The sequence below is a fragment of the Muntiacus reevesi genome, chromosome 2 (genome assembly GCF_963930625.1).
Source record: "Muntiacus reevesi chromosome 2, mMunRee1.1, whole genome shotgun sequence".
NCBI lineage: Eukaryota > Metazoa > Chordata > Mammalia > Artiodactyla > Cervidae > Muntiacus > Muntiacus reevesi.
In genome coordinates this window covers 250545589-250570836 of record NC_089250.1, presented here as the reverse complement: position 1 = coordinate 250570836, position 25248 = coordinate 250545589, and the positions used below count along the sequence as shown (strand labels likewise).

Here is a 25248-nt window from a genome sequence, read left to right as displayed (position 1 = left end):
GCAGTGCCGGGACCCACGCCTGCTGGCTCGGCTGACAGGAGGAACTAAGGAACGCTCCCCAGGCTCCATCTTCAGTGATTTTAGAAAATGAGAGAGCTGGTAGGAGAAGGGAAATACAGACACGTGAAGGCCCAGCAAGAGTGGGACAATTACCCTGAAGACCATCCTGGTTTGGAGGTGAGCAATGGGGGTGATCTTTTACTTTCCTGAACCCTACAGGCCCAGGGTGCAGGAGAAACATGTGACAACTTGTGTGCCCCAAGTTTTTGGAACGATGACATCCTCTTAATTCAGAAGTACATCTGATGTCTGTTCATGTTCTCTGTGCATCTTCCAAAGGGACGAAGACTCGGAGAAAAGAGCAACGTGAAAGGCAGACAGGAACTGGAGTCCTCGTCACAGAGTACAGACACTGGAGGTAAAACATGCTCCCAGTGCCTGCCGCTCACTACAAGCTCCCTACCCAGAACAGGTTACAAGATTTATCAGCTTGAGTAAAAAATCCTACTTCAGGATTCAGCACAAAGTCAGACTTGATACGAGCTGCTGACCCTCAGGAAGGAAAACCCTCCTCATTTATGGGTGTCCTAGAGATAAAGCCAGGGGATGGTGCCCCACGTGCCGGGGTCCAAGCCTGCAGCAGCTGAGTGCAGCAAGATGACGGGTGCAGGGATGCTCGCAGCCTGGAACCAGGGGCCCTGGGGCCTCCTCTCCTGCAGACAAACAAGGACAACGCGGTGTGGTAGGACACCCAGCCAAGTCCAGGGGTCGGCTCAGAAGTGACTACAGGGGTCCAACAAGCTTCACAAAGGAGCCTGTGGTCAGAGAGAGAGAGAGAAACTCAACAGGGACTGCAAGGAGACAAGAAATTCTTCCCACAGTTCCAATGCACAGGCTGACGGGCAAATGAAAACACTGGTTAAAAGTGTTGACCTAAGAGACCAGGTATGCTTTAGAGATCCCCGTCCTGGGCCTGGGAACCTGCTCCGCTAATTAACAGGTTACAAATCAAATATTATCAGTAGATAAACATTTCTAACCTTCTAAATAGTTTGGCTTTTACAGAATGAGGACACAGACCCTAGAGAAGCTTTGCTAATCACACCTGATGATTAGTCCCGATTCAAAGCCGCTTCAGCATCTCCTATGAACATCCTGAATGTGGAAGGCACAAGGAAAACAGCCAGCGCTCAAGGGCTGTGAATTTCTACCACCTACATACAAGTCACAGCTGCAGGAAAAGGCCCAAGGAGCCGAGCAACAGCAAGGACAGTGGAAGCACTGGACAAAGCCGCAAGTCACCGAACTGGGCACACTGTCATCCATCTCGCCATGTGATGTGAGAGCACTTCAAATATAAGGGAATAATGAAAAAATTATTGAGAAACAAATTTTAACAAATAGCTCTGGAGAAAATTTCAGATTTCATTATAAGAAAAGCACTTTATTTAATGTAGAAAATGCGAAAATCTGATATGACAGTTTTCTATAAATAACAAAAATTGGAAATCATCATTAGAGGCTTCTGTAATTTTCCTCTTTTGTTGGGACCCATTAAAAAAAAAAAAGGCTTTACCAACAAGGAAGCCACTTATCTCTCTTCATGCTCCCGTCGGGCCAGTTGGTAGGACTGAGAGAATTTTTTCATCATCTGGAGGAAGGGTTGACAGCAAAAATATAGGATGCCCAGGAAAATGTGAATTTCAGATAAGAAATAGGATTAGTATTTTATGGAACATACTTACAATAAAAATCATGTGGCTTTGTCTGAAATTTACATTTAGCTAGGTATTTCATACTTTTATTTGCTAAATTTGGCACCTTGACCTTGAGGTCTTTGCAGTGGTATTTTTAAAGGTAACTCATATATACATATGTGTACATATATATGTATGTGTATATATATGGGCTTCCCTGGTGGCTCAGACCAACACACAATGTGTGTGTGTGTATTTTTTGCCGTCAGCCTCTTGGGCTCCAGGGCACATGGGCCTACTTGCTCCATGGCGTGTGGGATCTAAGTTCCCCAACTAGGGATGGAACCAATGTCCCCTGCACTGGAAGGTGGATTCTTAACCACTGAACCACCAGAAGAGCCCCTGTGCTATTTTCAGTGCTCCACAGGGTCATCAGTCTGATGTTGCTGGTTTCAATAACCTCCAATACCTCTGTGAGCAATAGAATTTTTTTTTTTTTTTGTCTGTAACATTTTTAACTTTCACCCTACAACCTGGTTGCTTTAAAAAAAAAAAAAAGCACTGGAAACCTAAGTTTATTAAATATTAAAGTATAAAATGACTCAGTGCGACCAAAATGGTTTTCATAGCAACAGCCTTTCCCACCCTACACTTAAATAGTATTTATAGTTTCATGTTATGTTGAAAAAAAAAAGACTCAAGGCTTCGGTTCAGGTGTATTATGTAATTATTTAAAAACTCTTGCCTTCCAACAATGTTCCTGACAATGCTTAATTGTTCCCTTGTAATTTCCCTTTCAAAATAAAAAACCAGAAACACCTGTTGGGACTAAATGTATTCAAATTTGCCCTTTTAGTCTAAGTCCTGGGCAAGTTGAAAGGACTCAAATTTGGGTTTATGCCTTTGCCCACTGTGAGCTGGCACAGCTTTCCTCCAGACGGGGTTTACCTGGAGCAACTGGAGCACATGGAATTACTCTGGAATGTAGAGGCAATGGAATATTCGCAGCAAAATTCTCCTAAGGGTCACAGACCACCCCTAAGATGGCAGATGGCATCCATGCAAAGAATTCCACTAGGAGTATGGGGCTGGGGTGGGGGTGGGGGTGGGGGATGGAGAATTTGAGATTCTTCTTTCCCAAGAAGGTCTAGGGCTTGGAGCTTAAGAATTTGTGGGGGTGAAGGAGAGGGGAGATGGGAGGGTTAAGTGTTTTGATGAAGTGGTATAGTTCCTAGACCACCCTACTCCTCAAGCCGGGGTGAAGGGCCATGGCCCATCTTCTCTGGAACCCAGAAGGAGGCCTGTCACCAGTAGCTGAAAACAGCCCTTCCCGGAAACCAGCAGACACAGCCATGTCATCTCCTCACTACCCCAATAAGAACTTCGGAAAAGCAAACTTCTTGGACATTCAGTATTTGTTCTTTCTCTATTAAATAAATGGTGAGACCCACAGTCTTCACTAACAAACAAACAAACAAAAAAAAATTTGGCCCCTCTCTCAAGCCCCCTTCTCTCCTAGAGACTCCCTCATCCTGGTGAATTTGATGAAGGTAATTAATCCAAGAAATTCCACCCCAGAGAATATGTGGGAGAGGACGAGGAAAAGGAGAGAGGAAGAAATGTCATCCACGGGGCTTCACGGGCCTGGAAACGAGAACGGCTGTCTCTGTTCCCACTTCTTGCACCTCAGTGCTTCTGACAAGCAATACTTGGTAAACATGCCCAGACTGACCCAAATCTGCACAGTATTCAGGGGCGCTCTGTACAATCTACAAATGCGGGACAATGAACAGGGCTTCTCACATCAGCAAGGGAAGAGTAGCTATTTGAGAAACCGCTGACCAACCAACCATCCAATCTGAAAGAAAATGTAGTTCTACATCATACAATACAGAGTCCTACAATATACCGCATACACCTCTCACAGAGTAAAGTCTTAAATGTGGGGAGAAAGTGCTAAAGAAACTATCAGTCAAGTGGTGCCAACCTGCCTGGATTTGAAGACCGACTTCAACAACACTCATTTGCTGGTGACTTAAGAGCGCCCTCTGCCTCGGTTCCCCCATTTGAAAACAGGTGGGTCAACAGAAGAATAAAATCAATGAATACCTGTAAAGCAGGTATGACAGTACCTGCTAGTGGTAACTGTCATGTAGGAGCTAGTGATTACTTTTATTATAATATTAGCAGCAAGACAGAGCCTCCCTGGGGAAAGAGTCAGAACCATAAAGAAACAGATGTGCAGACTGGACAACACATAGATGAAAAGTTTCTGTAGGTTGAAGCATATTATATGTTTAGTGAAAGATGAATAACAGACTCACAGAAACTACTGCAATATCCATGGCATAGAAGGAACTGCTGGCCCCAATAAACCAACAGCTTTTGCAAATCAATCAGAAAAAAAGACCAACCCACCAAAATAGATGAAAGAATGAATGAAAACAGGGCAAAGTCTATGAATGGAAAAGTGACTAAAGAAATTCAGATGGGACAATAAATGCATGAAAACATCTTCACCCTAATAATTAAAGAGGCGCACACTGGGACAAATTCACAAACGGGATGCAAACAGAAAAATAAGACTGTGTTGGTCACCATGTGGGAGTTTGAACATCATCTATTATCAGTCAGTCAGTTCAGTTCAGTCGCTCAGTTGTGTCTGATTCTTTGCGACCCCATGAATCGCAGCATGCCAGGCCTCCCTATCCATCACCAACGGCTGGAGTTTACTCAAACTCATGTCCATCGAGTCGGTGATGCCATCCAACCATCTCAACTTCTGTTGTCCCCTTCTCCTCCTGCCCCAATCCCTCCCAGCATCAGGGTCTTTTCCAATGAGTCAATTCTTTGCATGAGGTGGCCAAAGTACTGGAGTTTCAGCTTCAGCATCAGTCCTTCCAATGAACACCCAGGACTGATCTCCTTGCAGTACAAGGGACTCTCAAGAGTCTTCTCCAACACCACAGTTCAAAAGCATCAATTTTTCGGCACGCAACTTTCTTCACAGTCCAACTCTCACATCCATATGGAAAAACCATAGCCTTGACTAGACAGACCTTTGTTGGCAAAGTAATGTCTCTGCCTTTTTTTTTTTTTATGTCTCTGCTTTTTAATATCATCTATTATAGGGAGGGGATAAAATGTTCTTAATAAAACTTGATATGTTTCAAAGAGTTAAAATACTTAAAACTTAGTGTTTAAAATATTCTTAATAATGTTAATAATATTCTGAAAGGGTCTTCTTTCTGAAGGGCCATTAGGCAGGACTCTATCTATGGGCACAGCACCCTAAAATCAGTGGGCCTTCCTGGAACAGCTCGAGTGTGGACAGACTTCCCTGCCATAAGCTCAGAACTGCAGGTAACATGAATGCACGTCAGCAAGGGCCTGGTCAGTGCGTGGAAAACTACGTGGCCACTAAAAAGAGTGAGCTAGATCGATATGTTATGACCTGAAATGATTTTCAGGATGATAGGTTACATGAAAAAAGCAAACCAAAAGCAGTGTGTCTAAGAGATTTCATAAGGGAATAATATGTATGTATACACTCATGCACACTTTATATCACTATATCACTTTATATATATATCACTATATCATTATATCATTATATATCACTTTATATCACCATAAGCACAGGGAAAAAAACCAATAACCCCGAAAGAGATAATTAGATAACTTTTGATCCGTATCTTAAGAGAAGAGTTGGAGAGTAGAAAAAGGACTTCCACTTTAAAGAGTATTGAAAAGTACTTAAAGGTATGAGAAAGGGCTAAGGTGTCATACTGTATACACGCAACATAATTCCAATTTTGTAAGATGCCTTACCCATCTTGTTAAATCAAAAAGAAAGAAAGAAAAAAAATGTTATCCTCTTTGATGGGATTAGGCAAATGATTATATTCTCTTATACTCCCCTGGATTTCTCAAATTTTCTAGAGTGAACACATGTTACTCATACTAATAATTTTTACTATAAAAAATAAGGAATCCACATTATTCATTTACACTTGAGGTAAACTTGGAATGCTAGTTTTATAACAAATAAGAATAATAATATTCTGAGGGAGTCTCATCAGTTCTTTACCATCCACAAAAAGGATTCAGGAAGGGTGAGAGAAAATAAAAAATATTAAAAGTACTTGGGGGGAAAAAAAAAAGGAGGAACTGGTATGTAAATGATTATGAAACTGGTCTTTCAATAGCTGGCATATTTAGTTGTTTATTTTGACTATGCCTGCAGCATGTGGAACCTTACTTCCCTCACCAAGGATCAAACCCGTGCCCCCTGGCATTGGGAGCACTGAGTCTTAATCACTGGACTGCCAGGGAACTCCCAAGTTGGCATATTTACTACTGGACATATTAAAAGCAGGCACACCCAGTAAGATTTCGATTCCATTATTTGGTATCTAAAGTGTGGAGCCAAAAGGTAAAAGGGATCCAACCTTCCTGATGTGAAAGTCTCTGGCAGCCCAGTAACCAGAGGGCAAAGCCTGGCTTATAGCCAATCAGCTGAGAGAACGTGTGGAATGAAATGGTACACTGGAGGGATGCTCAGACGCAGGATGGTTCTGGAGGAAGGGCAAGGCTGCATCGAGGTGTCAACCTTTCACACTGCGCCCACTGGCCATCTGTTGGCCAAGCATTCCTATATCACGTGTTGGCCACAGCTCCTACCGCACTGAAGGGTTCAACCTGTCCCAATATGAGCCCTGCCTCCAAAAAAAGATTCACTCTTTCCACCTTTCTAGAGACACCCTGAAGTTAGCTGGTGGCCAGAACCACCGCCAGGGCTCACCCAGCTCTCCAGTGGTGACCCGGGGGCCCACGTGCACGCAGTCTCCCAGTCTGGCCCCAGGAGCCCCCACCCCACGAGCCCAGCCATCAAGTGAGGGAAATGAACTTCAGACCCCCAGCTGCGCTGGGAGATGGAAGGCATGAAGGCAAAATGTGCTAAGATTTACCAAAACATCTGGCCTTTCACACCTTCTAAATCAGCCACAGGAAAACACTCCCCGCCTTTCATTTTTAGTTGAAGGCACCAAAGTATAGAGAGAAGAAGGCAGAGGTATGCACTTAAAAAAAAAAAAAAAAAAAATAGTCGCCCTAATGAGAAAACAAGGCTTGAGGAAACTGGTTCCAGAGTGACGATGTAAACCAGACGACACCTGTGACAGGGCTTCAAACGCGAAGCCACACCAGGGCGGGAGGAGGAGGAGGGAGGCGGGAGGGGCAGGACAGAGGCTGCCAGTCACCATCCGTGGGCACAAAGTGTGCCGCTGTGTGCCTAAGACCCCAGAAGAGGGCATGAAGAACGCAAACTTCAGACCAAATCTCTCTGACTGTTATACATCTGATCTGTCCACCCATCCTTTGGTGAACTTACTGCCCTGCTGGGAGAGTGAACCCTGAGTTTCCTACACATCACCGAAACAACCGGGAAGGCAGATTCCGAAGTATTTCAGAGTCTGGGGGGGGGGGGGGGGCGGGGAGGTCTCTTCCTTCCTTCTACCTCAAATGATCCGAACAGCATCAAAGTCCACCATGTAGAGAATCTGGGTACCTATTTTTCAGTCAATTGGTACCATCCTCTACTTCTTAGTTTAGACCAAAGAAACTTGGTATCTCCCCCTCGGTTTGCCTGGGGGGCCCGACACAACCCACATGGGGTCCAGATCCAACTCTGGGGGAAGACAAGCCTCTTTGTGTACAACTTAAGATTAATATGAAAACTTAAGGCTGGGCCCAATCAAAGGAAAGTCAGCTGGGAACTGTTGGAGTAACAGATTCTGGTGGGGGTCTTAATCTATCTGCTCAAGTTGATGGATTTCCATTCCAATGACTCTCAGGTGAAGAAAAACATCAAAGTGAAACCCAGATTCTGATAGTTGGCAGGTGTGCACTGATCTCCAGCTGCCCTTTCGGCACCCTCCTCCCCCAAGCAGAAAACACTTCAACTTTCAAAGAGCTCGCCAGGGACAGCAGGGAAGTCCAGATAAATACAGAAGGGCTCACGTGAGCCCTGAGCCCACTCCCTGGCTCATGATCTGCACTAGCATGGAGGAGAGTGGAGGGCAGGCATTATCAGTACCAGGTGCCCCCCACTATTTAAGCCAAGCAAGGGTACCCCGCACTGCTGTGGGGGGAAGGAGTGGGGCACAGGAGCAGGTCCTTCAGGAGAAGCGGGAAAGCAGTCAGGTGCAGAATTCCCCTTCCGGACCTCAAGCCCTCATGAGAGACAAGCACCTTACCCACAAGACACTTTCATTCTGGCTCTGATGAATGGCTGTAGACAAAAAAAAAAACCAAGAGTTCAGCTTCTAAGCCTGACTGGGGTCCCGAGCCGGCCCGCCGTGTTGCAGTGTCGCTCAATCACAGTGCCTGCGAGGGCAGCCGCGAGGGTGTGGACATACGACCGCTGGAGGCTGGACCAGGGCCACCACTACAATAAGTCTGCTATGTACGAACCTTCGAGTTGTGAACTTTCAAAGATGTGAACATGCATTCCATCAGTGTCAGGCATGAAGGAAACTGCAGCCGGTCCTCCGTCTCCTTCTGCTGACGATCCTTCAGCTCTACCGTCTCCCACCTCCCCTCCCTCCTCCGTCAGTAACTCTTCTTGCCTGTTCACTTGATGCCCGCCCCTGGATGCCAGATGGTGTACTGTAATAGTAAACTGTTATAGCTTATAGTATATAATGCTGTACTGTAAGATTAAAAATGTTTTATTCTTGTGTTTTTTAAAAAATGTATTATTAATGTTTGTGTGAAAAGTATTATAAACCTATTACAGTACAGCACCATATCACCAGCTGTGTTAGCTGGGTACCTAGGCTAACTTGGTTGGACTTAACATACACCCTCTCAGAGTGGAACTTGTTCATACATAGGAGGACTTAATGTATTTAAAGACTTGAGGAATTCAATCACAAGCATTTCAGAAAACTAACCTGGGAGCCAAGAAAAAAGAAAACAGCTTCCATCTGATGCCAGGGGCTCTCCACCTGAACCCTACTTTCTTTTACTTCCAGGAGGCAGGAAGAAGTCGATGAACATTAATCTTGATTTAAAAACCGCTCTCACACAATAATCCAAACTAACCAGACAATCCCAGCCAAGAGAGATAGTATCGCCCATTTCCCCATTTTGCTGATCAGCCCAACCCTCTCCTGTGTCCGGATAAGAAATTATCTCATGCTTTCAGACGGCTCAGTCCTAATCCAGCAACATACGCGCCAGGATTTATGACACCAAGAGGGAGCGGCTCTGGACCTGTCTGAGGCCCAGTGACAGACCAGAAAGCCACACTTCTGCTAGTGTCCCCTGAGACCGCTGGTCTGTCTCCTCAAGCATGGAAAAGGAAGAGGAGAGGGTGGGAGACCCGCGAGGAAGTCGAAGACATCACGGCCACTTGAGTAGATGCGGCAGGAGGCAAGCATGGGCATCTTGACCAATCCATGAGCAATGTGCCAGGGAACCAAGATGGGCTGGGGCGGGGTGGGGGCAGGGCAGGGGCGAGGGTGGGCCGTGGGGAGGCGGGCAGTGAGGAGGGCCGTGTGTGAGGAGCTGGGGGCCCTCCCTGGGTCAGCAGCATCTGGAGCTGTTTCTCTAGCAGACAGTAAAGAACTCGATTATATCCAGTTAACTGTGCTCTAAACTGATTATGCATGTGCTGGGCTAATGGATTACATTAGCAAGAGGAAAAATAACATGCAATCAATCTCCATTTACCACAGGCCACACCAGGGCCTAGAGAAAAGCTGACTCTCGAACCACCTCCGATCCCCACCCCAAATCCCAGGACTGATGACAAGACCCTGGGCGAGGGACCCCCGTGGTGGCGAGAGAAGTTTATCTTAGTCACATCGCGGGGCAGAAAGGCCTCGAGGCGGGCACTGAAATGGTAAGGTTCCGGGTCACATCTGGGAGTGGGTGGGAGAGCTCCCCGCCCCCCACGGCAGAGTCACGGGGACATTTGTTACCCAAGGACTAATGAGACCAGACTAACGACCTTCGGCTCCTGACCCGGGAGGATTCTGTCCTGAATGTGGGTGGAGGTCACCCCTGGCGGGTGCCAGCCATACACACTGCCCAGGCACCTCTCCTCCGAGCACTGGTCCCCGCATCCCACCCTGCATCCCCACACCTTCACTTCTGCGACACTGCCTTTTCTGAGCAGGAGACCCCTCCATCTTTACTTAGGAAAGCAGATGAGAGAACAAGGCATGGGAGGATGGGCATCCGGGGCTAGCTGAGCAAAGCAAAAGGTGACACTCAAGCTGCTCTGAACACCACCTCCACCCGACTCTCAAGTGAGACCAGAGGACAAGAGGTGGGGACCAGCAAGGGATGTAGTCAATGAATCCCCAGGTTCCAGGCCCTTTGGAATGAAGCAAAGCCAAGGCTGCTCCTGCCGGAGGCCTTAGTGTGGACAGTTAGTGACTACCCCCACGCACTTTATAACCTAAAAGGCAATGCTTCTCCTCAGATGGAAGAGGCCAGCTTCATGCCACCTCTAAAGAACAGCATTCGAAGCTGCAAAACGACCTTCCAGGGCTGCACCTAGTCCTTCGTACTAATTTTTGCTCAGTTGAGTCGTTAAGAAACTCTATTTTTTTTTTCCCCGTGGGTATCTCAATCATGTTTTCGTGACCACACCGGCACCACCCTGTGGCCAGTGAGAACCTCTGATTTAAACTGATGGCCAGGAGCCTGTCCTTCCGAGGGTGATACTCAGGGAAGCCAACCACTGAGCGACCAGCTCACGGAGGACAGGGTGGGCTTGGCTGTCTGGTGTCTAGACCCTCCCCTCTGCACCCCTTGAGCCCTTTCATGCCTGAGTCAGCAGTCAATTCCAGAATATTCTATTCCCACCACCTTGTGCCTGCTTCCTCCTCCTTTCCCAAAAATGGTTTCTCATCCATGTAACACAGGCCTCTGGACAAGCTGAGAATGAGTGACTGTAAAATGAATCGCACTTATCAATCTCAGCAGAGGCCAATGTGGGGACAGGATCAGGGTCTTCCTTATTGGGAGTCTCCATTTAAAATCACCGGAAGCAGAGAGGGGATTCAAGGAGCTCAGGGTGAGGGGCAACCCGGAGCTCACTGGCCCACAGATGTGGGAATCGGTGTGAATGGAAAGAGGAGAGACTGATGACAAGAGGGAGGGAAACGGAGAGAGAGGGCGAGGGCGTGGAAGGGACGTGGAGGGAGGCTGGGCAGATTTATGGCGATTTGTACCTGATTGTTCATACTAAAGCCATTATGGGATGATTAGAGAAAAAGGTGAGGCTTTAAGTCCAGTGAAAATCAATAGAAACGTCTGGAGCAATTCTGCCGTGCAAGTAGAAGGACTATTTACAGTATCTGAGCACCTCCTCCTCGTTACCGTCTATGGACTGAGGGGAAAAAGGAAGGCAGCAGGGAGGGGTGAGAAAGGAAGGCTGGGGTGAGGAAGGAGGGATATGAAGGAATGAGAAGTGGAGAGGACTTAGGAGGAGGAGGAAGGCAGGAGAAGCCCAGCAAAAAAAAAAAACAAGAAAATTTGAGGAAGAGAACAGAGGCATAGAACATGGCAGACAGGAAAAAAGAATAAAGGGGCCCCTCATGACCATGAACTTCCCCATAGTACTCACCACCTTCTAGCCTACCACATAATTTATTTACTTTGTCTATCACCCATCCCCCCAAAAGAATGGACGCTCTGGGAGGGCAGGGACTTTTTGTCTGCCTTGTGCATGGAAGCAGGCTCAGAACAGGGCCTGGGGTATGGGAGGGGTTCAATGTGTATCTCTTAAATGAATGAATGAATGAATGAATGAACAAATATACAAAGCACCCCAGGGGGCATTCAGGGAACAGAGGCTAAAAACTGGGGGGAATAACCAGATGGAAAAGGAGAACAGGAAGCCTGCAGGGAAAACATACGAGCACAAAGGTAAAGGGGGAACTAGGGAAATGGCAATTGTGAGTTAGGAAAGCAGTCAGTTCTAAGGAAGGTATGTGGAACAATGTATAGTATCGGGCTGCTATAAATACAACCTGGCCCCGAAATGAGGCACCCTACAGAGAGAGCCTTCAGTTCCCAGCTGAAGCCCTCCACTGTGTCATCAGCACCCCTCCCAAAGCCAAGGCATCAGCCAGCCGCCAGTCCCTCCAGTTAGTGGCACGAGGTGTCCATCTGCCCCCAGCCTTATGGTCACCCGGGGGATCTGCTCCACTCCTTCCAGAGACAGTCTGGGGCTTACCTTGTACAGCTTCAGGCTGGCCTCGTGCCTGGAGTTGACCGTGTGCAGCCGCAGCTTCTCCAAGCTGTTGGTGTAGTAGTCGCAGGCGTTGCACTTGAGGTGGACGGGGTTGCCGATGGCCACGCACTTGAGCCGCCACTCGTTGGCCTTGCCGCCCTCCTTGATGTGGGCCACCAGCTGGTACTTCTGCACGTGCTTGTCCGTCTTGCAGTGCAGCTGGAAGTTGGCCTTGAGCTGGGTGTTGTAGCGGCACAGCTTGCACTGGTACGAGTCCCCCATCACCGCCTTCCACTCCTCCTCCGGGAGGCTACGCTCCACGCTCATGTGCAGCCCCAGCAGGTCCAGGGCGTCCGTGCTGAACTTGTTGCAGACGGCGCACTGGAAGAGCTTCAGCGATGGGTCGTTGGTCTGGATGAAGCTCTCGCCCAGGTTCATCAGCTCCTCCGACACCAGCTGCCCGCCCCCGAGCCGCATGTCTAGGGGGATTTCACCGCCCACTGCGGGGAAAGAGAAGGGAGAGAATCAGAGGCTGGGCTCGCAGTGGCCCTACCTGAGGCACTGCCCACCCTCCACCATCCCTGACCCAGGTTCCAGCAGAAGAAAGATCACATTTCAAGTCTCACAAGGTGCTATCCACTAGGAAAATGTACAACAAAAATCAGCTTGATGTGGTCAGATCGCTCTCATGGACATTCTGAAATTTGCGGAAGGTTGTGTTGTTTTTGTTTTTTTCTGTTTTTTTCTTTTGTAAAAGAATGCCTAGAAGAAGGTGGGAACCATATAATCTCTTAAATGTTTGAATTCAGCTCCTCACTCAGATCTAAGAAAAGACAGACATAAAAGTATCACTCACTGGATGTAAGAGAATCTGAAGCGTCAGTCCCCGACCTGAGTCACAACTGCGTTCTAAGACACCAAGCCTTTGCGGCAAATCAGAATTGGGCTAAGCAGTAGCACTGCCTAGGAGAACTTTTTGTGAAGATGGAAACCTTGGGTATCTGGACTGTCTAGCGTGAAAGTCACTAGTCACGCATGGCTATGGGACACCTGACATATGGCTAAGATAGAGCTGGGGAGCTGGATTTTTCTTTTTTTTTTTTTTTACTTCATTTACAGTTAGGTTAGTGGCTACCATAGTGGACAGTGCAGCTCTAAATCTGAGATTTCCAGAATGACCTCCTTATTCCTTACCACACCTGCCTCTCAGAGGCACTGGCTCCTCCCACACCTCCCCAAGAGTACAATCATTTCCTGTCCATGAGCCCCCACACAGCGTGGAGCATAAGTCTATTCTGGTGCACGTCATGCTCCCCTCTGGTGTCATCTCAGCCATTCAATACAGGTGCAGCCTCTTAAAGACAAAGATCCAATCTTCTCCTTGCTGAACCTCTAGAGGGTACCCAGCCCGCCGCACAGAGGTCCAAACATCTGCCGTGACAGCCGGGTACAGAGCAGCCAAAATGTTACAGGTTTGGGAAGTTGGGTGGAGATGGGCAGTGAAACGCAAAGGTCAGCTCACAGCCCTGGAAAACCGGGGTCTGAGATGGCTCTGCTCCTCCCTCTCCAGCCTGGCTCTTTCTCAGTCCATCACGACCATGCATAAACCAAGGGCCGGCTCTCACTCCCTGGCGGTAAGTTTACTGTGAGCTCTTATTTCTGTCACAAGAAAGGCTTGGAAAGAGCAGCCTTCCCTCCATTACCTAGAAGCCTACAGTCAAGCAGAATGCCGAGCGTCGGCTTCTATTTTTTGCTTCTCCCCTAAACACACACACGCTCGAGCTATGTCTCCCCCTGCCACTCCTCAGCTGATATTTAAACCTGACCTTTCACATGTGGTTGGGCTGAAGATTTTTTATTTTTGTTTTTAAGGACTGATTAGAATCCAACTTAGTGGCTAATCAAAGAAAAGATGTTACTATTTAAAAATTTTTTTTCTTACTTCTGCTGTACAAGGTACTCTGAGTGAGGACCCCAGTCCAATCTCGACTGAGCAGAGTGGCAGGATTTGAAGCTTGCGGACAGTCTATCAAGCCACAGAAATCTTTTGCATACGCGTGCCAGAAGACTCTGGAAGCTTTCTGCCTGCCTTCTCTCTTGCCATCTCCCCTGGTGAGAGGAGCCATAGCTATGACATTCTTCTTAGGACAAGAGAGAAAAAGAGATGGGGGGAAAAAAGCCTAAAAGCTCCATCCCTTAATAGGGATGCAGGCCAGGCAGCATCCACAAAACACATTCGATGTTCAGTGAAAGCAGAAACTGCCCGGAGGGTAAGACAAGGAGCAAACATATATTTGTTTCTGATGTCGACCACCTGAAGCATCAAATCTTCTTCAGTTTTAAAATTTAACCTCAACACATCAATACCACTCCAAAGAGAAATTCAGCTGTCACTTGCTTGGTGCCTGAGTGAAAGTGAGAAGTCCTTGGAACACACAAACGAAATAAGTCCCTGTTGCCATCCCAAGCTCTTAAAATGAAATGCAAATCCAAGACAGAAGCAGAGAAGCAGTGAAATGGGGATGATGGGAAAGCCAAAACTCCCTCTGAGAAATATACCCTGGAGAAACACACACAGGGCTTGGGCTCCCACACATCCACAGGGCTGGAAGCAACAAATTCAGTCCCCAAGAAGTGGAGAAACCTCACCCAATTCACAGGCAGGTCAGGTGGGGGGAGAGAGCACGCACTGAGAACTTAGTGGATTCCTAATCTTGAGTCACACCAGATGGATGGTCTTGGAGAGGGGGGGACCCCATCTCCCCCAACATTTAACCTTAAGGCTGGAGACTGACACCGTGGCACAGAGTTCTGCCCTGAGCACATCCTCAGAGAGACACAGGGATTAAAAGACACCTCCTACAATCAAAAGCAGAATCAAAGGAGTTCTTAACCTGGTGCAAATGTCCTATGGCCAGCTGGCTACTCAGGAAACACGTAGGTGTCTTGGTAAGTCACCCATTGCTCCATGCAGTGCTAAAACATAATCCAAAAGAATGTCTGGAAAGATGGTCATCTGGACTCAAGTCTAACATCTCACCTACAGATAGAGGCAAATTCAAGCAGACCAGACCAACGGTGCTGAGCTTTTCCTTGAGGGTGTCTAGAACGCACGCGTCCCCAGGATCAGTGGCAGTTCCATCAAAGGGAGGGAGAGAACACCGACTTTGTGAGCAGGAGTGTAGTTCACAACCACTACTTCCCCCTGTAGAGCCCAATAATGCCTAATAACGCCCACAGCCTTCTCCTAGCAGGCCTAAGGACCAATCAGCCGGGCTGCACACGGAACTGAAAGCTACGCGCTTTCTATTTGCCTACCCTGCCTTCTGCTGAGCTCCTGTGACTCAAATAACGGGTCCAAGTGGACACATTCTATCACTCCCACAGGCACGCAGGCTTCTGGCATCAAGTGTTTTCGTCACTCTCACCCTCACCTCAACAGCGCTCGTGGCTTAAGGCAGGCACGGGAGGTGTTGAGGGACTCACCTCGACTGCCAAGCAGTGATGCTGGAAATTCAAGGGCCCTCCGTGACTACCAGCATAAGGTCTTTAGAAGAACACTATTCTCTTTAAGAAATAAAGTCCGGATCTTTTATGTATGTGCAGGACACAAGGATTCGTTTCATATCTTTCGCATCTGCCCTCTGCTCACGATGCACGGTGTCCCGCAGAGTCACAGACAGTGGGTGATAAAAGCAAACTATTTATCTACCACTCAATTCAAGCCTTGGTCAGAATTACTGGTTTTCAAGGTAATTAAAAAGTCTTTACTTTGACCCAGTATGAACCCATCCATTTTCTGTGTCTTCATTCCACTTACATTATATTTGATTTACTCCAAGACCTGCTTCCCCAAGATTCTAAATCTCCAGATGAAGAAAACCCCAATTCCCATAGGCTTTAAAAACAGTACAGTCTTTTTGAGTACCGATGCCACTTGAAGGTGTGCAACCCCCCCCCCCCCCCGGGTCACTCTTGGGACAAAGAGAATGACTGATTCCTGTGCATCCATGATTGATCAGTGGGTAAAACATCTGCAAACTGCTTGGTAAGAAAGGATCAACGAGTCAATGTTCCAAAACGGAGAACAAGATTAAAGTTGCCAGGATTCAAATTTAAATGCATAGCAGGAAAAACAAATTAAATGCCGTGAAATATAACTCATCAGCAGCAATTAGCACTGAAAGACCACACAAATAAAGATGTGCCCACTGGGGAGCTTTAGCCCTCTGTGTGAATCAGAGCCATTCTAGGATAAAGGTGCCTGCTCATGCTTTGTTGCCGAGAATGACTTACTCCCATGTCAGTAAGAGGGGCCTGTGTCATTCAGGACATGACTGCTGGTCTCAAGAGGTTACCTGGGTCAGGGAACGGAGACCAGGCTTGTGGAGTTGGGGCAGGCGGGGCCCAACCACCACACTGGTGCTCATGAAACTGGTTTGTACATTCGCTTGCTATAGAAGCTCTTCCCTAGAAGAGGTCATGGTTCTTTTTACATGAAGAGTCATGGCTTTTGGCATCCAAATCCTGTCCTCTTGGTCCCATCCTGGCTCAATGAAGCCAACGGGTAAGACAGTCTTCCAGCACGAAGCCATGTACTCCATGACAACAAAGGCTCTGTTAACCAGGATGTGATACTAAAACCAGGCTTTCTTTAATGTGCAGTTTTAGAGCTTATCCATTACTCATCTATCACATCACTCCTCACAGTGTCTCCCAGGTCAACCGATTCCCAACTATACTAATCACTGGCAACTCACACAAGGTAATAAAAAGAACCTGTCTCTTTAAAGCATCAAGATCCTGGTAACAACACTGGAGAACTTTGGGAGACATGTGGGTGGCTCCTGCTCTGCTCACAACCAGACCTGGCTTATTTAAATAAGTTACACCACAGTTCTCAGATGCTCTTTCAGAGAGTAACTGTCCCTATTGAAAACTGCGGTGACACTTTCCTGTACATCTCAATAATTGTTTAACAGAACCTACCAGTTGAGGGGAGTTGTGGTGATTTTTCAAATAGAGAAAGGGACAGATAAAGGGGGGGATGGGAACAGGAAGAAAAGTTGACCCAGAGCCAAATACTAGAGGAAACACTCAAACTTCGAACACATTCGTGGAGCTGGAGGGCACATGTTTCTTACGTTGAACCCAAACCACTGTCCACAGGTTCAGCACAAGAGTTCAAGGGATTCCAGAGGAAAAAAAAAAGATGTGATGACCAGATGCTTGAGCGGAGCACAGAACGACTCTCAGAGTAAAGATTCATGACATCTACAGGACTCAACAGAGTCGATGGGGACCTTGGCCCGCGCAAGCGTCCTCCCCCGGTTTCACTCCCATCGGTCAGGACAGACACACACGGGGGCAGCCTCACCTAGAGCGGGCGTCATGGCGGCCACGGGCCCGGCGGGGTCCAGCTGGAAGCCGCTCATCACGAACGGGGCATCCGGGGCCGCGCTGTCCACCTTCAGGTTGGGCAGGCTGACGTTCTGGGCCAGGTAGTACTGGTAGAGCTCGGCCTCGGCGGGCGGGGGCAGGCCGCCCAGGCCCAGGTGGCGGCCGTGCTGGAGCTGGGTCATGTTCTGCTGCAGCAGCATCATGTTATGCATGTGCTTCTCGCTGGTCATGTGGATGCGCAGGTTCCGGGCGACGTTGGTCTCATAGTCGCACACCTCACACCGCCAGGTGGGCTTGGTTTTTGGTTTGGTGGGCGAGGGGGCCCCGCAGGAGCTGCCCATGTTGGCCGCGGCTGCGGCCGCCGCTGCCGCGGCCGCCGCCGCCCCGGCTGTGTGGCTGAACACCTGCTCCCCCCCGCCATTCTGCAGGTTCTGCATGTTGTTGAGATGCTTGTCAGACTGCATATGGATACTGAGGTTGCCTTTGGTCGTCGTGGAGTAGTTACACACCTCGCAGCGGAAAGGCTTGTAACCGCACGTGTAGCTCTCGCCTCGTGCCAGCCGGGGGTGGGGCTGCCCGCTCTTGCAGTAGACGCAGGAGCCCCCGGGCTCCGGGTGCTTCTCCTTCATGTGCGCCTCCAGCGTCTGCTGGTACTTGTAGTGCCAGTTGCACTTGGGGCACTTGAGTGTCTTGCACGAGTTGCGAGAATGCATCATGGTCATGTGGCCGCCCAGTGAGCGGGAGGAGCCCAGGACCGTGTCGCATTTGGGGCACTCCACGCCGCTCCCCGAGGGGCACTCCCCCACCCCGAGCTCGCAGAGGGAGCCAGCGTGCTGGTGATGGGGGACGAAGCCCCCCTCGTCCCCCTCTGTGCTTTCATTTGGTTCTGGTGCTGTGGCATTGTCTTTATTGGCACTTTCATCAGCAAAGTCCAGCCTCCTGCCGCCCTCTGCCACGTTGGCCCTGACGCCCTCACTGTTAAAGCTTAAACGATTCCTCCTGTTCGCACCATCAAAGACAACAAAGGAAGAAGCGGAATTAGAACTAGTAGAAGCTGTGCCCCTGGACAGGGTCTGGAGCACATTAGGCATTAAGGGGGAGTTAGAAATGCTTTGGTTTGAGAGAGCAAGGTCCTTTTTGCTGCTACTACCTGCCGCGGCCCCAGACTCCTCGGGGGGCCTGTCCTCCAGCTCCTCGTCCAGCTCGCTTGGAAAGAGTCCTTTGCAGCCCTCCTCTTCCTCTTCTTCCTCCTCATCTTCCTCCTCCTCTTCCTCTTCCTCCGCCTCCTCTTCCTCCTCCTCCTCGTCCGCCTCCTCCTCAGCGGGCTCCGCCTTCTCCGAGAAGCAGTCTGGATCACCCACTTCTTGCTTCTCTCCTTCTGCTGCCCCAGAGTCCTTGCCCTCTGAGGACTTGGTAGGACTGGAGGCCAGAGGCCCCAGGGGGACTGAGGTAATGGGGGTCTTCAGGACGGAGCTGGTGAGCCCGCCAAGGTTCAGGAGGGTGCTGGGGGTCAGGAGACCCGCCTGGGGCTGCTCGGGGCCGGCAGTGGGGCCAGCGGGGAGAGCCTCCTCCCCTTCCATTCGAATGCCACTGAATTTCCCATAAAAACTGTGTCCGGGGCCTATGAGGTTAGCGGTGGAAACTAAAGGGAGTTGAAAGTTTTTGTTTTTTGGTTCCAGAAAACTTACAAGGGGTTCCTTGTCTTTGCCGATCCCTTGGATGATGGCGGAGATGTTCTTATTGCTAAGAATCTTCCGCTCCTCTTCACTCAGGGTCATTCGATGGTCGTGCACCGCGTGGGTCACAAACGAACGGACGTAGCCGAAGGAGAGCTTGCACAGAAAACACATCAGAATGGGTTTCCGCTTGCCGTAGAGCACGAAGCCATCGAAGGTGGACAGGTCCACGTTGTTGGGAGCATCTTTGGATACGCAGGAGCTTTTGGCAGAGCCGTCGCTGTTTAGGTAATCCTTGTTGCTTTTGTGTCGCACGTCGAATACGCGGAAGCTGTGCAGGACGGGGCTGAGCCCCGCCAGGGCTGAGGTATTCGGGAAAGCCTGGTCTGGGCCCTCAAACCACTTCCCGAAGGATGAGGCTATGTGGAAAGTGTTGATGATCTGGGGGTAGACGGGCGCCGCACAGGAAGGGTCCCCTTGCTTGCCCCCCGAGGCGGCGGCGGCGGCGGGGAGAGAGTTCAGGAAGAGTGACGGGAGAGGCCCGCCGCCGCCCGCGCCCTGGGTCAGCTGGCTCAGACTCTCGACGATGTACGCCGAGCCGTCCGGCTGGAACACGATCTCCCCGGCCAGGTTCTCCACGTCGCTCTCCTCATCCCCCTCCTCGCTGCTGTCGCTCCCGCTCTCGTCCCTCAGGGGCGGCGGCGGCGGCGGGGGGCGGGCGCCGGGGCAGTGGTGCTCCATGTAGGTCTGGAGGCTGGCGAAGGAGGCCGAGCACTCGTTGCAGCTGACCTCCTTGCCGGCGGCGGCGGCGGCGGCGGGCTCGGCGGCGGGCCCGGCCGGGGCGGTGCTCTCCGCGAGGCGCTCATTGAAGGGGGCCCTCAGGCCGTCCAGGGGCCCGTGGCTCTCGCTTGTGGGCTGCTCCATGCTACTGGGTTTGTCGGGGAGGTGGGTGCTGTTGAGTTCAGTCCATTGCTGGTGCTGAGGGATACCGCACCCATTGTCCTTCCCCGAGACGCCGGGCGAGTCACAGCCTTCCATGGTAAGGCCTGCGTGGAGCTTTCATTGCACCCAGTACGGATTGGACCTGAAGGGCGGAGGCAAGGGGGAGAGGAGGGAGAGAGGGGGGAAGAGAGAGAGAAAGGAAAGAGGTTAGGAGGGCCGAGGCTAAGGTCCTGCACAGAGCACTCTGCCCCGGCAGGCTTCTGTCTTCCACACCCACAACAGAGACGGCGGGGCAGCGGGGACCCCGGCCGTCGCCCCACCCCGTCCAGGCTCAGCGGGCGGGCGGTGCCCCTGGGTGTCACAGGAGGAGGGGGGTGTGGGGAAAGAAAGGGCATCAGGAGAAGCCCTTTCTGTCCAGACTGTCAGCTGCTGCACCCCTGGAGACCAGTTTGAATTTGAGTTCTTTGCAAGCACAGCGTTAAAGAGTCAGGGCCCAGCGATGAGGCAGGGGTCAGGAGGAGGATTGTTTTCAACTTGCCGGGACACAGAACAGTGGCCCCACCACATACAGATGGCAACACAAAGCCACCCCTGTTGCCCACACTGTCTGTGGGCCAGGGGAACACCTGGGACAGATAGACGGACAGGAGAAAGACGATTTTGCAGCCCTAGAGAAAGGATGATGATCCTGGGCGGGGACATGCCATTTGATTTAGAAGCGAAGTTGTGCTCTTGCTCTTACTGTCCACATTTTTAGTTTGAGAAATTCACGGAGAAGTGGTTGAGGGCTGCAGGGGTCAAGGGCAAGTGTGCAGGCCTGGGCGAGCTCTGGGAAGCCCCTCAAAGGGCCCATGGCTACATTCACCCTGTCCCAGTCTTGAAAACACCGTCTCATTTTACAGGCAGTAAAACTGAGACCCTAGATCTAAAAAATGACTCCAAAGCCACTGGGACACTGAGAAAGGTGGTGTTCCCAGTTCCCGTCTCCCCGCTACAACCCACAGAACACCCTTACTTGTGACTCAGCTGGCTTCAGACTTAAAATACAGAGGTGCAAAACATGAGCGTGATGTTTCTAGGAAGATCCACCGAGACTCTCAGTGGGCCGCGTCCGCCACCAGCAGGGAGGATCTCACCCTGCCTGAATGGAGCGCGTTCACCACTGACTGGGTGGGTTTTGCTGTCAAGGATCTCACAGCAAGCCGAGATGGCAGCTGGGCTCCGCCAGCCCCAGCTCCACACCTGCCTCTTACTTATTAGTCGTTACCCAAGCAGCTGTCCTTCAGCCCTGGGGCTTTTCCGTTTCCGAATCCAAAGTGCCACTGAGCTCAATCTGCCCTCTGAGACCTCACGTCCCTGGGGAGGGAGACATTAGATCGCTTGCCTCTGCTCTGCTCCTGTGACAACAACATCACAGGAGCGTTTCTTCCATCTGGCCCCGCTCCTACAGGCGACTCAGCGCCTCGCAAGGTTTTCAGAGTGCTTGCTGTGAATTCCAGGCCACCCTCCCCACCACACCTCCTTCCTGGAGAAGACTTGGCTGCTTCTCCACCCACCATCTCATTCACACACAGTGGATGAAGGTTTTGGCTGGGTTTGTTCCCCCCACACCCCCCCCATCTTCCCATTCTTTTTTTCATTGCTTGATTCTCGACCGCACAGTGAGCCAATAGCTCCCTCTCGGGAAAAGATGGGGAAAGCAGGTTTACCAGAAGTTTCAGGAGAAACAACTTTTTGGAAGAATATGTCATGTTTTGTTTGTAACACACAAGCACACGCGTGCACACACATCAGCTCTCAGCTTATAACCTCAAATTCCATTACAACAAAGTTTCGTGTGCATTAGAAAAGATATATTGATTTTAAACAAAGACGACTACACTAAACCAAACCAAACAGCAAATGCGATGAGAGATCCTCACAAGGCTCCGTTGGGATACAGGTGAGAATCCAGGGTGGCTCTTCCCTAAGGATGCGTGTGATTGGCTGGATGACATCTGATTGACAGCTTGGGCCAAAAAGGTTGGCAGGCCTGAAGGGGCGGGAGGGTTAACAGCCCAATTGTAAAATCAATGTCATAAATGCTTGGTAAGTTACAGGAACATGCGGGAAGGGGAGGCCACGATTGATAAAGGAGAACAGCTTTGATGCTTCACCAGGGACTTGTGTATTGACAGCAAAGCCAATCTCTTCTCCAGCCTGGACTGGGCTGAGAAGTCTGCAAAGCGTTTACCAATTAATTGGTGGGCTTTTCTTGCTCTGCTCTCTTCTTCCTCCTCCTCCTCCATAAATCATCTGGTTAAGGGACTGGGACTTTTAAAAAGTCACCCAACTTTGTTTTCTATTCCTCAGCAAAAGGTGTCAAGAAAAGATGACCTTATGGGCAAAGACAGACACCCTGTGGTGGTGACACGTGCCCCATGAGGGAGCACACGTGGGGGACCCCTCATTCGCAAGGGGGCACCAGCCCACTGAGATGCTGGTGGGAAAGAAGCCCGCTCGGGATCCCAAGCACCTGCTCCGGGCTTCCTCTCAGTGCCTTCTGGCCAGGGTAAGCAGACGGCTTTTGCCACCTTGCTAAGCCACGTATGGTTCAGGGCCAAAGAGCCTGTCTTCACCAGGGAGCCTGTGAGAAATGCAGGCTCTCAGCCCTACCCCAGATCAGAATCTGCATTTTTAATACCCCAGGGGCTGTGCATTACTAAAGCTTGAGTGAGACACTCTGCTTTAGGACAGATCGCTGCTCCTCTGCGCTTGGAGCCTGTGCTGCCAGGTAGTCAGGCAGGGTCAGTCTTGGGCTCACTCACCAGTCCCTGGGAGGTGCAGGGATGGGGGGGCCAGGAGAGGGCCAGAGCACAAAGATGCAGGAATCTCTTAACGCTGCCCCACCTTTGGGCCCCAGGACCTCAGGCCCTCTCCCACCCTCCCACCCGGCCAGCAGTTCCTTTCGCTCTGTTTATCAGCCAGTCAATAAGAAAAAGGTAGTTCTTACTTAAGGAGGCAGAAGTCAACTCGAGGTCGATCAGCACTCTGTCTGTAAACATGGTTTCCCGTAAAATCAATGATCTTCAGTTACAGAGGGCAGCCTGGGAACCCAGCGGGTCCCCGTGCTCTCACAGGCGGCCCCCCACCCCCAGTTCTGCGCCCCTTCCTCATCCTTCGGTATGGCTGGGGCTGGATCACACACCACAAACCCTCACCCCTTCTGGCCGCCTGCTCTTCTGCAGCCATTTGCACCCTTGAATCCCCTGAAAACACAAGACCACCAGTGTTGGACTCAGCGTGGGTTTGGGGGGTTTTTTTTGTGGTGGCGGTTTTAAGAATTCAGTTAGATTTCAACAGAGTGCATCTCTTCAGTAAGAGAGTTAAAGGGAAACAGGAGTGACCTAGCACTCGCGCACTCTCTGCTGAGTGCCTTCCTCCATTTGAGAAGTCCTCTTGTGCAGAAAAGTTCTAACGTTTTCATCAGGAAGCCCTCCCCCATTCTTGCTCCTCTCACAGGTTAGAGTTTCCTTGAACCTCCCTGTAAACCCCCTGCATCTCAGTCCTTATTTTTCAAAGATGGCTAAAAAATGGTAAGACTCCACCCTGTTATCCCGGGGGCCCCCCATTAACAAAGTCATCCATCTCCCTCTTTCAACTGAGAAGACGTGAAGTGACAGCTTTATCACTCTCCCTTAAGGAGACAGACCAGGGCTCCATGCAAGAGTTACAGGGAAGCTGGTGAAGTTACAGGGGGTGCAGTTATGAGGAAGGGGAGGGGGCTCTGCTGTTGCTCCAGCTCCTGGAGAATTAACACCAACAGTCGCACTGTGTAATTTTAAATTGTTAATTAGCACAGGGTTAATTAGGCGGTCCTTTCACAAGAGGCTGTTTGGCAGAAAACCAAGAAAGAAAACAAAGGGGGGAAGAAAAGAAAAACAAAGAGAGAGTACAGATGGGAGAAACTGTTGCCTCCATGAATAACCCAAGCAGCATCACCAGGGAGAAGTGAATGGGCGGGCTCCCGGGGGTTCCCTGCTCTGCTGCAGGAGACTTCAGTGAGCATCACCTTCCTGAAGGCAATTTGGCAGTGGGTGTCAAAAACCTGAAAAATGCACGTGCCCTTTGACTCAGCAATTCCCCCGTTCCAGGAAACAATCTAAGGTACCTATAGAGATAGAAGATTATTCATCACAATGTTTGTAACAGGAAAAAAAAAAAAAAAGATGGCAATAATCTGGAGAAACAAGGTATTTTCTAAATTACAGTGCATAGCATTCCATTGGATGTTATATCACTTTTAAAAGAAACTATTTACAGGGGTGGGTGGGGAAATGATCACACAGGATGCTGGGTGAACAAAGCCTATATAGGTTCTGCATGTGGAAATACGTGAGATTTACGTCAAAAAATTTTACAGAGGCAATTGCTAGGGGATGAGGTTATAGGCAACTTCATGTCCTCCTCTGTCCCTTTTTTACCCAAAGCTTTTTAAAAATGAAAACCATGTGAAGGGAAGCCATCACTTCTTGAGTGTGGCATCATGGTAAGGCCTGTGGGTCCAACACCACCTGGATGCTTATAACATTCCATAAGATGGGTGCTATTTTTAGCCCCATTTTGAGGCTGGGAAAACTGAGGTTGCTTGACCTAAATGACAAATGACATAATGTTTGTCAAATAACAAATGAAAGTCTAAATGACAAAACCATAATCTGGCTGTAGAACCTGTGTTCTCAGTCATTCTGTTATGTTTTCTTGTCTTTTTTTAGTTATTTCTCTCCCTCTCCCCCCACCCCCCACCATGTGGCATTCGGAGTCTTAGTTCCCCATCCAGGGATCTAACCTGTACCCCTTGCATTGGGAGTGCAAAACTCAACCACTGAACCACCGGTGAAATCCCGTCTTCTCTGTTTTACTTTAATGTCTGTTTCTCAAAGAGAACTTCAGAACATCTGATAGTCGCATTCAGTCTTTAGGTACCAGGGTCTGTTCTAAGATCATGGGCTATCAGGATGACTATGTGAAGGAACACTACCAGTTCACAGACACATTCCTCCCTCCTTCATTTTTTTTTTTAACTTGGGAGTGATAGAGGAGAGTTCAAAATGGACTCTTACTTGAATATCTTCACCCAGCAAAGAAGGGATAAAAGGCCCGTTATCTTGACTTCTTTCAAGAAAAAAAAAAAAAAAAAAAGGCAGTTCCAGAAACTATAGATCGCAAAATGTATTCATCCATTAACTCAGCATTTACTGTCCACCTATTATGTGTCAGATGCTAGAGAATCAGCTTACAT

The 25248-nt window shown here is 49.6% G+C and overlaps 1 protein-coding gene across 4 annotated transcripts in view; it reads right to left on the bottom strand.

The window, feature by feature from the left end:
* Positions 1-25248, bottom strand: part of ZFHX3 (zinc finger homeobox 3) — a 244621-nt gene that overhangs the window by 136911 nt on the left and 82462 nt on the right. For 2 of the 4 annotated variants that reach the window (XM_065925668.1, XM_065925669.1), the window contains exons 2-3: positions 17327-20109; positions 11953-12449 (exon numbers count right to left, since the gene is read on the bottom strand). In XM_065925668.1, coding sequence (XP_065781740.1) covers positions 11953-12449; positions 17327-20063 — 3234 coding nt within the window. In that variant the 5' untranslated portion in view covers positions 20064-20109. The remainder of the gene's footprint in view (positions 1-11952; positions 12450-17326; positions 20110-25248) is intronic. The other 2 variants (XM_065925670.1, XM_065925671.1) reach the window with 1 other exon arrangement.